The sequence below is a fragment of the Brassica rapa genome, chromosome A10 (assembly GCF_000309985.2).
Source record: "Brassica rapa cultivar Chiifu-401-42 chromosome A10, CAAS_Brap_v3.01, whole genome shotgun sequence".
NCBI classification, from domain to species: Eukaryota; Viridiplantae; Streptophyta; class Magnoliopsida; order Brassicales; family Brassicaceae; genus Brassica; species Brassica rapa.
In genome coordinates, this window is record NC_024804.2 from 329,203 (window position 1) to 345,740 (window position 16,538).

Consider the following 16,538-nt stretch of genomic DNA (forward strand, 5'->3'; position numbering starts at 1 on the left):
TAAAACCATAAGAATTATGCAAAAATGGTAAAAGCCATATTATGCACCCATAGTTTATTAAATGGTAAAATGGTAAAAGCCATATTATCCAAAAATTATGCAAAAATTAAGATTCAAAAAAATTATGCTTAGAACCATTAAAATTTGTTAGGTAAAATGGTAAAAGCCATATTATGCACCCATAGTTTATTAAGTTTAACTATTTCTTAAGTTTTTTCTTATCAATAATGTACCCATAGAATGATATTTCTGGCTTCCCTCCTGGCTGTAAGTCTGTATATATATGGGACCAAATGTCAGTTAAATTTCTAAAGCCACTGTACTCAAGATTTTAAAATTACAATCGAACCTTTTCATTATAAATATTTCACACATAACTTTACTGTTCTTTGTTTTGTTTAGTCAAGCTGTTCTTCGTTAATAGATTTTCTTTAGCTGTTATATGTTATTACTGTAATGGTTTGTAAGATATGAATAGAAGTGTTATTGATCTCTGAGCAAGAGGCTCGGTATTTATACATGTAAGTCCTAACATGATAAGGACAAATAACGATAACTTAGAAACATCATTATCAGGAAATATAGAGTTATCCTAATCTAAATAGGAGTTATCTCATTACTCCCCCTCAAGTTGGAAGTGTGAGATTCGAACAGCCAACTTGGACAACAATTCTTCAAAGAGAGGGCGAGGAAGTGACTTAGTAAGAATATCAGCTAGCTGATTGCATGACGAGACATGCTCTGTGGCGATAAGCTTTGCCTTGAGTGCATCCCAAACATGATGACAATTCCTCTCAATGTGTTTAGTACGTTCATGAAAAACTGGATTGGAAGCAATGTAGAGAGCAGATTTACTGTCACAAAAGAGACGCATAGGATCAGGATGAGAGAGACCAAACGATAAGAAGAGACCTTTCATCCATTTCAGTTCTTTAACCGTATCAGACATAGCCCTGTATTCAGCCTCGGCAGAAGAGAGCGCCACTGCATCTTGTTTCTTAGTCCTCCAGGAAACAGGCGAATCACCAAGAAAGACAATGTAGGCAGAAAGAGAACGACGACTGAGAGGACATCCCGACCAGTCAGCGTCACAAAATGCACTAATACGAAGTTGATCATCAGCTTTGAAGAAGATGCCTTGGCCTGGACTTCCTTTCAGGTAGCGTACAACTCGGATTGCAGCATCCCAGTGTGGGAGAAGTGGCTTCTGCATGAATTGGGCTAGTATATGAACCGAGTACGCAAGATCAGGCCGAGTGTTAGTGAGATAAATTAAGCGACCTACAAGACGTCGGTATTGTTGCGCGTTTGCCAAAGGACCCTCAGCCTTGGCGAGCTTATGATTAAGCTCCATTGGTACCGGAGATGGCTTAGATGCAAGAAGACCAGTCTCGGCGATAATATCAAGAGCATACTTGCGCTGTGACAAGTAAAAACCAGAGTTGCTGCGAGCAACTTCCAGACCAAGAAAGTATTTTAACTTGCCAAGATCCTTCATTCGAAAGCATTTGTGGAGGTAGTCTTTGAAGTCTTGAAGAGCTTGTGTATCATTGCAAGCGATGATGAAGTCATCAACATAAACTAATATGTGAAGACAGATAGACCCACGGACTTTAGAGAATAAGGACTGATCCGCGTAGTCATGTAAAAACCCAAACCGTAGAAGGGCGTTTGTGAGCTTGGCATACCAGCAGCGAGGAGCTTGACGAAGCCCATACAGAGACTTCTTAAGACGACAGACTTTGTTCGGATCCGCGCTTTTATATCCTTGAGGAAGCTTCATATATATTTCTTCATCAAGATCCCCATGCAAGAAAGCATTACTAACATCCATCTGATGCACAAGCCAATTCTTTACTGCTGCCACTTTTAGAATAAATCGAACTGTAGTTAATTTCGCTACAGGAGCAAAAGTTTCATTGAAGTCATCTCCCTCTATCTGATTATTTCCAAGGATGACCAGTCTAGCCTTGTGGAGAAGATGATTCCCATCAGCATCATATTTGTCGGAGAAAAGCCACATATTACCAAGAGCTGTGCGGCCAGGAGGGAGGTCTGTGACGTCCCATGTATCAGTGTCCTCAAACGCATTGACTTCTTTAAAAATAGCATCACGCCAGGCTTTGTGTTGTGCTGCTTCTTTATACGACCGAGGAACCGCACTTGTAACAATGGCGGCCATAAAGGCACGGTGACCATCTGAAAAGACATGGTCAGATAAATAGCTAGAAATAGGATACGGAGTGATACCTGAGGATGTTCGCAGAAGACACTGATCAGTCGTGGGAAGAGAAAGAGAGGGTTTATTATCAACGTGTGCTGAGTGTGTGACGTAATTCTTTAGAAGAACAGAAGGTGTCTTCACTCGCTGACCACGACCAAGAATCTCAGGTATCCCTGGAGAAGAAGGTTCCGGAGGAGGACTGATGCAAGGTTCCTGAGGTGTCGGAGAAGGAGGTGCTGTGTTATCAGGTATAGATATCGCAGTAGGTGCAGATGGCAGTTCCGGTGAAGAGCTCATAATGGGCTCAGACTGAGTACTAGGAATAGGATTTGTAGAAGTAGGTTCTGTGACAGGAGAAGTGCTCCCCCTTGATGCAGTAGCAGGAAGTAACCAATCATCAATAGCTGGATCATAAGAGTTTGTTGGTGATTCGCCTACAACATCGGTGTAGTAGTAGTAGTTGTAGTAAATTAGGTCAAAGGATCTTATCGCTCTGATACCATGTTAGATTCGGGTTTATTATGGGCTTCCAACTCAAAACCAATTGGCAATTAGTGGATTGGCCCTAACCCTTTATATAGTAGTAGATTAATTCTTATATTTCCGATGTGAGATGTTTTTCATCAATACCCTCCCTCACGCTCAGACATCTAGGTCTGAAGCGTGGACAATGTGGGAATAACATCCACAGAGGGCCCAACATCGGTGTAGTATCGGTGTAGTAGTAGTAGTTGTAGTAAATTAGGTCAAATGATCTTATCGCTCTGATACCATGTAATGGTTTGTAAGATATGAATAGAAGTGTTATTGATCTCTGAGCAAGAGGCTCGGTATTTATACATGTAAGTCCTAACATGATAAGGACAAATAACGATAACTTAGAAACATCATTATCAAGAAATATAGAGTTATCCTAATCTAAGTAGGAGTTATCTCATTAATTACTTATGAGAAACTGGTATTGCATATAGAGAAAACTATAGATCGAGAACACCAAATTATCATAAATATGGAACTTTGTGGTTATTAAAAAGTTTTGTTATACGATTTTATGTTGTTTTAAAAGTGTTTAATGGGGTTGATTGTATGATCGCAATATATGTTATACATGATCATGCGTTCACCCACGCCGATATAATTATTCACGGGGAGTTTTGTATAGAATTAAGTGAAATTATTAGAATTTACAATAAGATCACTAAGCAGATATTTTCATATAATTTTTCATGACATCAACTGTGAGTGTCACTTAGAATCTCGAATATAATCCAAATCCGACATAAGATATGATTCTCTTATTTTTGCATTCAACCGAATAATCTGAAGTGCTCCAATCGCAAACTCGCTTTCTCGCCCATGACCTAAAAATGGTCTTTTATATAATGCGCATATGATTAATCCGCCACCAAAGTGCTTTGTGACCACTTATTTACTTATTTATATGCTGATAACTCTGTGTTATGTGTAAAGTTACTAATTAGTTTAATATTTATAAGCAATAGAAAGATTCTCATGATAAACATTTAAATTAGTATCTCCAGTTACGATTGTATTCAATAAGGATTGCTGAATTAAGCTAGTTGATAGTATATTATAATTTTTGACAAATTTAACAACATTCAGAATCATTTACTGCTGTTAGAAACCTGTGTTATAATTATAAACTAGGATAAGACCCGCGCCTTGCGCGGAATTAAGTTATTATTTTTATTATATTTTGGAGAATGAAACAATAGTTTGGCTTCATTTGGATTACGGGTGTTCAACCCGGATATCGGGTTGGTTTCGGTTCGGTTCAGTTTTTTCGGTATTTGGTTAGTAAAATATAACTACTATTCTAAATTCATATTTATTTTGACTTTAGTCTTTCACATACTTTTGAAAGATTTCAACTGGACGACTAAGAGATTGACTGGTTTCCCCGCTACCACCCGCAAACGCAGCTTTTGCGGTTGGTAGCGGTTGATAGCGTTTCAAAACAATCATATAAACCGCTACAAATCGTTTCAAACCGCTCCGAACCTCTTAAAATCAAAAGTTGGTTCCAGCTAGCCTTTGCGGTTGCGGACGGTTGCGGGAGGATAATTTTTTTTTCTTTTTTTTTAAAAAACCATATAAATACAAAAATAAAAATATTCAATAAATTTTTTAAAATGAAATTATGAACATACTAAAATATATATATTATATTTTTATTAATATTATAAAATTTTAAAATAAAAATATTTTCTATAATTTTAAAAATTTTAAATTATAACTTTGAAAATATAATTTACATATTTATTATAATATTATGATTTTTGATAATTTTAAAATTATATAAAATGTAAATATTGTTAGTTTATTATTTAACCGCTGCTGTATTTGGTAGTTAACCAGTCATAAGTATCCCGCAAACGCACTAATTTCTAACCGCATAACCAGTCGTACAAATCTCTTAAAACCGCTAGAAACCGCAACCACCCGCAACCGCAAACATCTGCAACCGCAACCGCTGCGTTTGAACCAGTCAGACCCTAAATTGATCAGCCAATCTTGTTGCTTTAAATCATTAGTATTTATATATATATATTATTTAGTTTGAATATTTATTAAATAAAAATTCATATGCGTTATATTTTATGATCATTTGTAACTTATTATAACAAAAAAATAATTTATTGATCACAAAATTTTCAGAGTGGGAATATTCAAATTTCTAATAATATATAGACGTTTTGAAAAATTCAAATATAACATATAAGAAAAAATATAAATGTTTTTATTATATATTTAATGTGATTTTTTAATATCTTTCAATAATATAAAATTAAAAAAAAGAACTAAGATACCAAAATTGTTATCAAATATTTATTATTCATAATAATTAATTTTCATATATACGTTAATCATATTAGGTAATTTCGTAGCTTCTAATTAAGGAAAGTGCAAAAACAATTTTGGTAGATTATTTATCAATTCGATAGTTAGTTTATTAAAAAATATAATGTAAGTCAAGATGGACCAACCTATTTTCCTAAGAATAGTATATTTTATATAGTCATTTATTAAATGAGAATTTATAATCATATTGTTCTATGATCATTCATATCATTTTATAACTGAATATTTAAATCATCGATAACAAAATTTTCAATGTGAAATCTTTAATAAGTTTATAATTTATAAATGTTTTTAAAAATTCATTGAAAGTTTTAATATTAAAATATTTATGTAATCTTATGGTATATAGTATAATCTATATATATATGTAAATATATATGTTTTATTATTAAATGATATTTTTTACTCATATGGTTTTAAAATAATGTGTATCTTCTTATAATATTAAATAAAAGTTCATATTAATACAATTTTATGATCATTTGTAACTTATTATGACAAAAAAATAATCTATTGATCACAAAATTTTCAGATTGGGGATCTTCAAATTTCTAATAATTTATAGACGTTTTGAAAAATTCAAAATATAGCATATAAGAAAAATTATAAATGTTTTTATTATATATTTAATGTGATTTTTAAATATATTTTAATAATATAAAATTAAAAAAAAGAACTAAGATACAAAAATTGTTATCAAATATTTATTATTCATTATAATTAATTTTCACATATACGTTAATCATATTAGGTAATTTCGTAGCTTTTATTTAAGGAAAGTGCAAAACATTTTTTGGTACGTTATTTATCAATTCGATAGTTAGTTTAATAAAAAGTATAATATAAGTTAAGATGGACCAACCTATTTTTTTAGGAATAGTATATTTTGTATAGTTATTTATTAAATAAGAATTTGTAATCATACGGTTCTATGATCGTTCATATCGTTTTATAACAAAATATTTAAATCATCGATAACAAAATTTTCAATCTGAAATTTTAATAAGTTTATAATTTATAAATGTTCTTGAAAATTCATTGAAAGTTTTAATATTAAAATATTTATGTAATCTTATGGTATATAGTGTTTAATATATATATATATATATATTTATTTTATTATTAAATGATATTTTTTACTCATATGGTTTTAAAATCATGTGTATCTTCTTATAATAAAAATGTTAAACCATTGATCATTAATTTTTAACATAATAATTTTAATAGTTTTAGTCATTTATTGTCGTTTTTAAAAATTCAAAATATAACATATACGAAAAAATCTAAATTTTATTTTTATAGCTAATTTGATTGTTTAATTTATTTTAATAATATAAAATTAAACAAAAAATGATGGAGGAGATATACATTGTTATCAAATCTTTATTATTAAACTCATTAATTGTCATATATATATTAGTCATTTATGGTAATTCCGTAGATTTTATTTAAGGAAAGAAAATATCATATCATATCATTATATCATATAGTTTGACCAACTTATGTATCTAACAACATATAAAAATCGAATGTGGACCTACTTATTTTTCAATTGAATGTAATTGACTGCCTAATTGAGTGCCACCTATACATTGGGGCCTCTTTTAATTAATACAAAATTGAGGTTACATCTTTTCAAATGTTCCTCAATTAATATATAAGGGATTTCATTTTTGGGTCAAAAGTAACTTTCTATACATAAAAGAGATAACTCAGAGGAAAGGCAGTTGACTTGAAAATATAAAGTCAATTGGAGAGCAATTTGCAGGAGAAAAGTCATAAAGTCGTACATTCGCCACTTGTAATTAACAAGAATCATCGGAAAATGGCATCTTTGAAAATAATATTGATAATGGCAATTCTTTTCAAATTACTCTTTTAAAGTTTTTATCACCAAAATAGTCTTAAAAATGATCAAAATTGTTTTTTTTAATTAATTTTAAAATTTATTTTTTATTTTAAAAATTTGAAACTTCACTCTCAAAACTTCATCCTTTAGCTTAGCTGTAAACCTAAATATAAATTAATTAACCATATGGTAGAAATGTATATTTATCTTTTAATAAACTTTTTTGTCATTTTCTTCTTTGAAAGCTATTTTTGTGAAAATAAACTAAAAAGAGTATATTAGAGAATTTCTCTATTGTGGTAATTACGTATACATATTATTTATATTTTTTTAAAAAATATTTCTTGTATTGTTATTTAAGCATATATTGTCTTTTGTTAGTTAAGCACTACGGTAAGATATGCAAGTTACTTTATTAAGATGCATATATACTCACTTTTATTACATATATATGTTTCTAAAACATAGTATTATATATACAAAATGTCTACGTATGCATTCCATTAGAAAAAAATAATGATGATAAGTAGAATATTAATCAATTTTAAAACTAGTTACAATCTTTTTAAAAAATAATAGACAACTTTTTACAAATGAAACCAATGGGACAGGTGTAGGAATAGTCTTCAATATGTGTATAGATTAGAAAATCTATTGAGGATATAGTCATTTGAGTGTAATAAACATAACATGACATATGCATATAGATGACCACAAGTGCATATTGGCTTATTAGCATATACCCGTTTGAGCACCTACTGACCTACATATAACTTTGAACTAATAAATATTTAAATGTATATGAAAAACCTTTCAAATGATAAATGATTAAATGTTAAACCAAACTATGATCTGGCATTGGCTAATAGCTTCACACTTTGTGCGCACGTCTATTTAAAGCTTCACAAAGACCCGAACTTACATCACAACCTGAAAACGAAAAAATATCACAAGAAAAGAAAAAAATATAACCATCTATTCAGAATGTTTTCTCTGGGTATGAGAACCGAAATAGAAAATCTGTGGGTTTTTGCTCTTGCATCAAAATGCAATATTTTCATCCAAGAACATTTTATTTCTCTTCTCATCGCCGTAGCCATCACTTGGTTTACCTTAACCATCGTATTTTGGTCTACACCTGGTGGACCGGCTTGGGGAAGATACTTTTTCACTCGCCGGTTTACTTCCGGCTGTAACCAAAAAAACAAGAATATCATTCCCGGTCCGAGAGGGTTTCCACTCGTGGGAAGCATGAGCCTAAGGTCAAGCCGCGTTGCCCATCAGCGCATAGCAGCAGTGGCTGCGATGAGAAACGCCAAGCGGCTCATGGCGTTTAGCCTCGGTGATACTAAGGTGGTGGTGACGTGTCATCCTGACGTGGCAAAGGAGATACTGAACAGCTCGGTGTTTGCAGACCGACCTGTTGACGAAACCGCTTATGGTTTGATGTTTAACCGAGCCATGGGATTCGCTCCAAATGGTGCTTACTGGCGTACGCTACGTCGGTTAGGTTCGAACCATCTTTTCAACCCAAAGCAAATCAAACGCTCGGAGGAGCAGAGACGAGTGATCGCGACTCAGATGGTGAATGTATTTGCACGTAACGCTGAAACCGCGTTTGGAGTACGTGATTTGCTCAAAACGGCGTCGTTGTCTAACATGATGGGTTTAGTTTTCGGGAAACAGTATGAACTGGAGTCTAATAACAACGTTGAGTCGGAATGCTTGAAGGGTTTGGTTGAAGAGGGGTACGATCTTCTCGGTACACTTAACTGGACCGACCATCTTCCTTGGTTAGCCGGTCTAGATTTCCAACAAGTCCGGTTCAGATGCTCTCAGCTTGTACCGAAAGTAAACCAGTTATTGAGCCGAATCATTCATGAACACCGTGCACTTACGTGCAGTTTTCTCGACGTGTTACAACATTCTCTTCATGATTCAGAAAAATTATCAGAATCCGACATGGTCGCTGTTCTTTGGGTACGTAAACATTATATAATTCTTGTAATATGTAGAACATGGACATTAATATTTCAAAATTTTGGTCCCTTTAGGAAATGATATTTAGGGGGACGGACACAGTGGCTGTTCTAATCGAGTGGGTGCTAGCGAGGATTGTGATGCATCCTAAAGTTCAGTCAACGGTCCACGATGAGCTTGACCGAGTCGTTGGCAGATCCAAAGCCGTTGATGAGTCTGACCTCCCATCTCTCACGTATCTAACGGCTATGATCAAAGAAGTGTTGAGGCTGCATCCACCAGGCCCACTTCTCTCTTGGGCTCGTCTCTCCATAACGGACACCACCGTAGACGGATATCACGTGCCGGCTGGGACCACCGCGATGGTCAACATGTGGGCTATAGCACGTGATCCGCACGTGTGGGAGAATCCTTTGGAGTTTAAGCCTGAGAGGTTCGTGGCTAAAGAGGGTGAAGCTGAGTTCTCTGTTCTCGGGTCGGATCTGAGGTTGGCACCGTTCGGGTCGGGTAAGAGAGTTTGCCCGGGAAAGAATTTGGGGCTTGCGACGGTTTCGTTTTGGGTTGCAACGCTCTTGCATGAGTTTGAGTGGCTTTCTAGTGTCAACGCTAACCCTCCTGATCTTTCAGAGGTTTTGAGGCTGTCGTGCGAGATGGCTTGTCCTCTTGTCGTTAACGTACGCTCAAGGCGTAAGATAGCATAAGCTTCGGTTTAGTCAATGCACGAATGCTTCAAAGTTATTGGCAAATTAAAAAAACACGTATTCTAATAAAACCTGGAAACTGATATGTATGCAAAGTCCAAAGTGCAAAGTATATTCGCCCATCTTTTATTGATTAAGGGAACATATTAATGTATTTGTATTATATGAAATAAATTTAATATATGTTTCATGCGTACGGTTTGATGATGAGTAATGTTGTTAATTTTATTAACCAACGCAGTAGTACGGTAGTCTCGGCTCTAAAAAAACTTAAACACGTTTCAGTTTTACGTGGGCCATTTGGTTATTTGAACTTAAACTCATGTGTTTGTTTCGTTATGAACTAGTGAGAAATTCCTTGTAAAAATTTGTTGGCGTGAGTCGCATGTTTTTTTTTTTTTTTTTTGAAAAAGGGCTGTGTGAGTCGCATGTTTCGGCTAACCTTCGGTATGCAATGCTAAATCTACAGAAAATACAATTTGTACATTAACTAGTGGTCGCTATTTAATGTAACTTAACTAATTTTTCTTAGATATAAGAGTTCTAAGATATCCCTTATATATTAATTGAGGAACATTTCAAAAGATGTAACCTCAATTTTGTATTAATTAAAAGAGGCCCCAATGCATAGGTGGCACTCAATTAGGTAGTCAATTACATTCAATTGAAAAATAAGTAGGTCCACATTCGATTTTTATATGTTGTTAGATACATAAGTTGATCAAACTATATGATATAATGATATGATATGATATTTTCTTTCCTTAAATAAAACCTACGGAATTACCATAAATGACTAATATATATATGATAATTAATGAGTTTAATAATAAAGATTTGATAACAATGTATATCTCCTCCATCATTTTTTGTTTAATTTTATATTATTAAAATAAATTAAACAATCAAATTAGCTATAAAAATAAAATTTAGATTTTTTCGTATATGTTATATTTTGAATTTTTAAAAACGACAATAAATGACTAAAACTATTAAAATTATTATGTTAAAAATTAATGATCAATGGTTTAACATTTTTATTATAAGAAGATACACATGATTTTAAAACCATATGAGTAAAAAATATCATTTAATAATAAAATAAAAATATATATATATATATATATATTAAACACTATATACCATAAGATTACATAAATATTTTAATATTAAAACTTTCAATCAATTTTCAAGAACATTTATAAATTATAAACTTATTAAAGATTTCAGATTGAAAATTTTGTTATCGATGATTTAAATATTTTGTTATAAAACGATATGAACGATCATAGAACCGTATGATTATAAATTATTATTTAATAAATAACTATACAAAATATACTATTCCTAGAAAAATAGGTTGGTCCATCTTAACTTATATTACACTTTTTATTAAACTAACTATCGAATTGATAAATAACGTACCAAAAAATGTTTTGCACTTTCCTTAAATAAAAGCTACGAAATTACCTAATATGATTAACGTATATGTGAAAATTAATTATAATGAATAATAAATATTTGATAACAATTTTTGTATCTTAGTTCTTTTTTTAATTTTATATTATTAAAATATATTTAAAAATCACATTAAATATATAATAAAAACATTTATAATTTTTCTTATATGTTATATTTTGAATTTTTCAAAACGTCTATAAATTATTAGAAATTTGAAGATCTCCACTCTGAAAATTTTGTGATCAATAGATTATTTTTTTGTCATAATAAGTTACAAATGATCATAAAATTGTATTAATATGAACTTTTATTTAATATTATAAGAAGATACACATTATTTTAAAACCATATGAGTAAAAAATATCATTTAATAATAAAACATATATTTATATATATATATAGATTATACTATATACCATAAGATTACATAAATATTTTAATATTAAAACTTTCAATGAATTTTCAAAAACATTTATAAATTATAAACTTATTAAAAATTTCACATTGAAAATTTTTTTATCGATGATTTAAATATTCAGTTATAAAATGATATGAATGATCATAGAACTGTATGATTATAAATTCTCATTTAATAAATGACTATATAAAATATACTATTCTTAGAAAAATAGGTTTGTCCATCTTGACTTACATTATATTTTTTATTAAACTAACTATCGAATTGATAAATAATCTACCAAAATGTTTTTTGCACTTTCCTTAATTAGAAGCTATGAAATTACCTAATATGATTAACGTATATATGAAAATTAATTATTATGAATAATAAATATTTGATAACAATTTTGGTATCTTAGTTCTTTTTTTTTTAATTTTATATTATTGAAAGATATTAAAAAATCACATTAAATATATAATAAAAACATTTATATTTTTTCTTATATGTTATATTTGAATTTTTCAAAACGTCTATATATTATTTAGAAATTTGAATATTCCCACTCTGAAAATTTTGTGATCAATAGATTATTTTTTTTGTTATAATAAGTTACAAATGATCATAAAATATAACGCATATGAATTTTTATTTAATAAATATTCAAACTAAATAATCCCTTATATATTAATTGAGGAACATTTGAAAAGATGTAACCTCAATTTTGTATTAATTAAAAGAGGCCCCAATGCATAGGTGGCACTCAATTAGGTAGTCAATTACATTCAATTGAAAAATAAGTAGGTCCACATTCGATTTTTATATGTTGTTAGATACATAAGTTGGTCAAACTATATGATATAATGATATGATATGATATTTTCTTTCCTTAAATAAAACCTACGGAATTACCATAAATGACTAATATATATGACAATTAATGAGTTTACTAATAAAGATTTGATAACAATGTATATCTCCTCCATCATTTTTTGTTTAATTTTATATTATTAAAATAAATTAAACAATCAAATTAGCTATAAAAATAAAATTTAGATTTTTTCGTATATGTTATATTTTGAATTTTAAAAAAAGACAATAAATGACTAAAACTATTAAAATTATTATGTTAAAAATTAATGATCAATGGTTTAACATTTTTATTATAAGAAGATACACATGATTTTAAAACCATATGAGTAAAAAATATCATTTAATAATAAAATAAAGAAATATATATATATATATATATATATATTAAACACTATATAACATAAGATTACATAAATATTTTAATATTAAAACTTTCAATGAATTTTCAAGAACATTTATAAATTATAAACTTATTAAAGATTTCAGATTGAAAATTTTGTTATCGATGATTTAAATATTTTGTTATAAAACGATATGAACGATCATAGAATCGTATGATTATAAATTCTTATTTAATAAATAACTATACAAAATATACTATTCCTAGAAAAATAGGTTGGTCCATCTTAACTTATATTACACTTTTTATTAAACTAACTATCGAATTGATAAATAACGTACCAAAAAATGTTTTGCACTTTCCTTAAATAAAAGCTACGAAATTACCTAATATGATTAACATATATGTGAAAATTAATTATAATGAATAATAAATATTTGATAACAATTTTGTATCTTAGTTCTTTTTTTAATTTTATATTATTAAAATATATTTAAAAATCACATTAAATATATAATAAAAACATTTATAATTTTTCTTATATGTTATATTTTGAATTTTTCAAACGTCTATAAATTATTAGAAATTTAAAGATCCCCACTCTGAAAATTTTGTGATCAATAGATTATTTTTTTGTCATAATAAATTACAAATGATCATAAAATTGTATTAATATGAACTTTTATTTAATATTATAAGAAGATACACATTATTTTAAAACCATATGAGTAAAAAATATCATTTAATAATAAAACATATATATATATATATATAGATTATACTATATACCATAAGATTACATAAATATTTTAATATTAAAACTTTCAATGAATTTTCAAAAACATTTATAAATTATAAACTTATTAAAGATTTCACATTGAAAATTTTATTATCGATGATTTAAATATTCAGTTATAAAATGATATGAATGATCATAGGACTGTATGATTATAAATTCTCATTTAATAAATGACTATATAAAATATATTATTCTTAAAAAAATAGGTTGGTCCATCTTGACTTACATTATATTTTTTATTAAACTAACTATCGAATTGATAAATAATCTACCAAAATTTTTTTTGCACTTTCCTTAATTAGAAGCTACGAAATTACCTAATATGATTAACGTATATATGAAAATTAATTATTATGAATAATAAATATTTGATAACAATTTTGGTATCTTAGTTCTTTTTTTTAATTTTATATTATTGAAAGATATTAAAAAATCACATTAAATATATGATAAAAACATTTATATTTTTTCTTATATGTTATATTTGAATTTTTCAAAACGTCTATATATTATTAGAAATTTGAATATTCTCACTCTGAAATTTTGTGATCAATAGATTATTTTTTTGTTATAATAAGTTACAAATGATCATAAAATATAACGCATATGAATTTTTATTTAATAAATATTCAAACTAAATAATATATATATATATATATATAAACACTAATGATTTAAAGCAACAAGATTGGCTGATCAATTTAGTCGTCCAGTTGAAATCTTTCAAAAGTATGTGAAAGATTAAAGTCAAAGTAAATATGGATTTAGAATAGTAGTTATATTTTACTAACCAAATACCGAAAAAAGCGAACCGAACCGAAACCAACCCGATATCCGGATTGAACACCTGTAATCCAAATGAAGCCAAACTATTGTTTCATTCTCCAAAATATAATAAAAATAATAACTTAATCCCGCGCAAGGCGCGGGTCTTATCCTAGTTGGTAATATATAACTAAAGTTTACTTATCTTCAAATGAATTCAACGATCATCCTAGGAATTATTGCACTTAACTAAAATAAATAACTCTATACTTCGCGTGTTGAACGATTAACTGAATTATCTTCTCCGGCTTTAATTATATCCTACTCCCAATTGTATAAAATAATATGCTTAATTTGCTACGAAGTTTCTTAGAAGAGCTAGGTCAGTCAACGATTTTACTAATGAAACAAGCATTTGGCTGAAATTGTGTATAATAGGTGTCGTCGTCGAGTGTTCGACTCAGCTAGTGTTTCTGGTTGTTCCATTACGTGATCTCATTAACGCTTGTGTAATGGACTTATCACTTCTGAACTTCTAGCATTTTTATTTTGACCAACGCATTAGTCCTCTTATATTAGTTTGTTTATTTAACATTCGCCAAATACATATCTGACTTCCACTTTGTTGGTGAAAACAACATAAACACATATCTGACTGCTTACAAACTGTTAAGGTGATAAAAGAAGATAAAAAGATTAGCCGATTTGATAATCTGAGATAGATGATTTCTTATATTTTTGTTTTACTTTTATAGAATTTTCCTATTTCTTTCTGTGCTCAACTCCTTGCTAAAAGAATCGCATTTTCTGGATAAATGTTATTGAGTATGAATTAAGTCATGAGGCTTGCCTACTTGAATTAACGTATAATATATGGAATTATTTGCCATTAAAAAATATTGACACTGAGTCATTGGCGTTAAGTGGATAATCATGAATAATGCAGTTAATAAATTTCTTTTACATGCTACCACAAAGTATATACGGCAATACCGAATTACAAACTTTGTGTAAAACAACTGTTGGTCAAACCGGTTCAGTCAAATTAATAAGAAGCACGGAAAAGTCAAATCAAAATACAATTTCCTGTGATGGAATATACACAGCGAGTCTTTTTTTTTTTTTGTCAACACACAGCGAGTCTATATGCTATATAATTAAACTTTTGATAGTGTATTATATTATTGTTTTTTTTTGGATCAAAATATTATTATTGTTTTTCTTTCCTAATGTTTCTTATATTTTTTGGTCATCTTTCTCTTATATTCACATCAAACAAAGAAGAACAAAAAACTTAAGTGTAATTTGTTTATTATAAACAGTATGTTGTCATTAATTTGTCATAACACTATTTAAATTTTATTTACTGTAAATTATAAACCTTGGCTTCTACGGTCGTTTGTTCGTTGATGAAGACAATTTGATGAAAGAACAAATGTTCAATCCTTATTTTTATAAAAACGGACTTTCTTCTGCTCGACCTAATGAAGTAGTACGTGCATTGAATAATTACATTTAATTGTTCTTGGACACTGAAAGTACTAATATAATTAATATCTAAAATAAAAATAGATGTCATTATAGAGTTACATAGATTGTGAAAAGCTATAAGACAAACATGCCTCAAAACTTGACACTGCCCTTTATATTTATTATTACGTTCCTAATTACAATGCTACATATATGAAGTAGGAGCCACTAGCCAGACCTGTATTCTCTATTGAAATAAATTTTACACATAATATCTCAGAACGGATATATGACTTGAACAACATTAAAGTATTGGGAAAAAAAATCTGAACCAATATATTTGGATTGGCTGAAGTATTCTGATTGGACGTTTTCTTTAACATAGCCAATAATTTTTTGGTATTATTAGTGGATGGTTTCTTGAGATAAAAAAAACGGTTAAACGTTTTGTTAATTAGACGGTTAAACGTTTTGTTAATTGATATTTTAATTTTGAATACGCAAATTAATAAAACATTTATTTTTATATATTTACTGGATAAAAATATCATTACCGATACATTTAACCACATTTCAATCAATAAAAAAATAGATAATCTTTTTAATAAATTTGCATTAAAATTATAAAGCGACACTTATTCTGAAACAATTTTTTTTTTAGAACGACAACTAAATCATAATGGAGGGAATATAATTAATTTAATTCGCTGTTCACGGATGTCTTAAAGCCTAAAATGCAACTAATGTTCGGTACATAAATTTATGGCTTATATAGCATTAATAAACTAATCAAATT

General features: G+C 29.1%; 1 protein-coding gene across 1 annotated transcript; it reads left to right on the plus strand.

The window, feature by feature from the left end:
• Positions 1-6,890: 6,890 nt before the first annotated feature.
• Positions 6,891-9,844, plus strand: LOC103844631 (cytochrome P450 78A6). Its single transcript, XM_009121430.3, has 2 exons — positions 6,891-8,936; positions 9,011-9,844. The coding sequence occupies exons 1-2, from the start codon at positions 7,941-7,943 to the stop codon at positions 9,635-9,637; spliced, it is 1,623 nt and encodes a 540-aa protein (XP_009119678.1). The 5' UTR covers positions 6,891-7,940; the 3' UTR covers positions 9,638-9,844.
• Positions 9,845-16,538: the final 6,694 nt, after the last annotated feature.

Excerpts from the sequence above, each read along its gene's own strand:
- LOC103844631 (XM_009121430.3), top strand. The coding sequence starts at position 7,941 with ATGTTTTCTCTGGGTATGAGAACCGAAATAGAAAATCTGTGGGTTTTT. Across the intron at positions 8,937-9,010 it reads ACATGGTCGCTGTTCTTTGG|GAAATGATATTTAGGGGGAC; the intron begins GTACGTAAACAT and ends TGGTCCCTTTAG.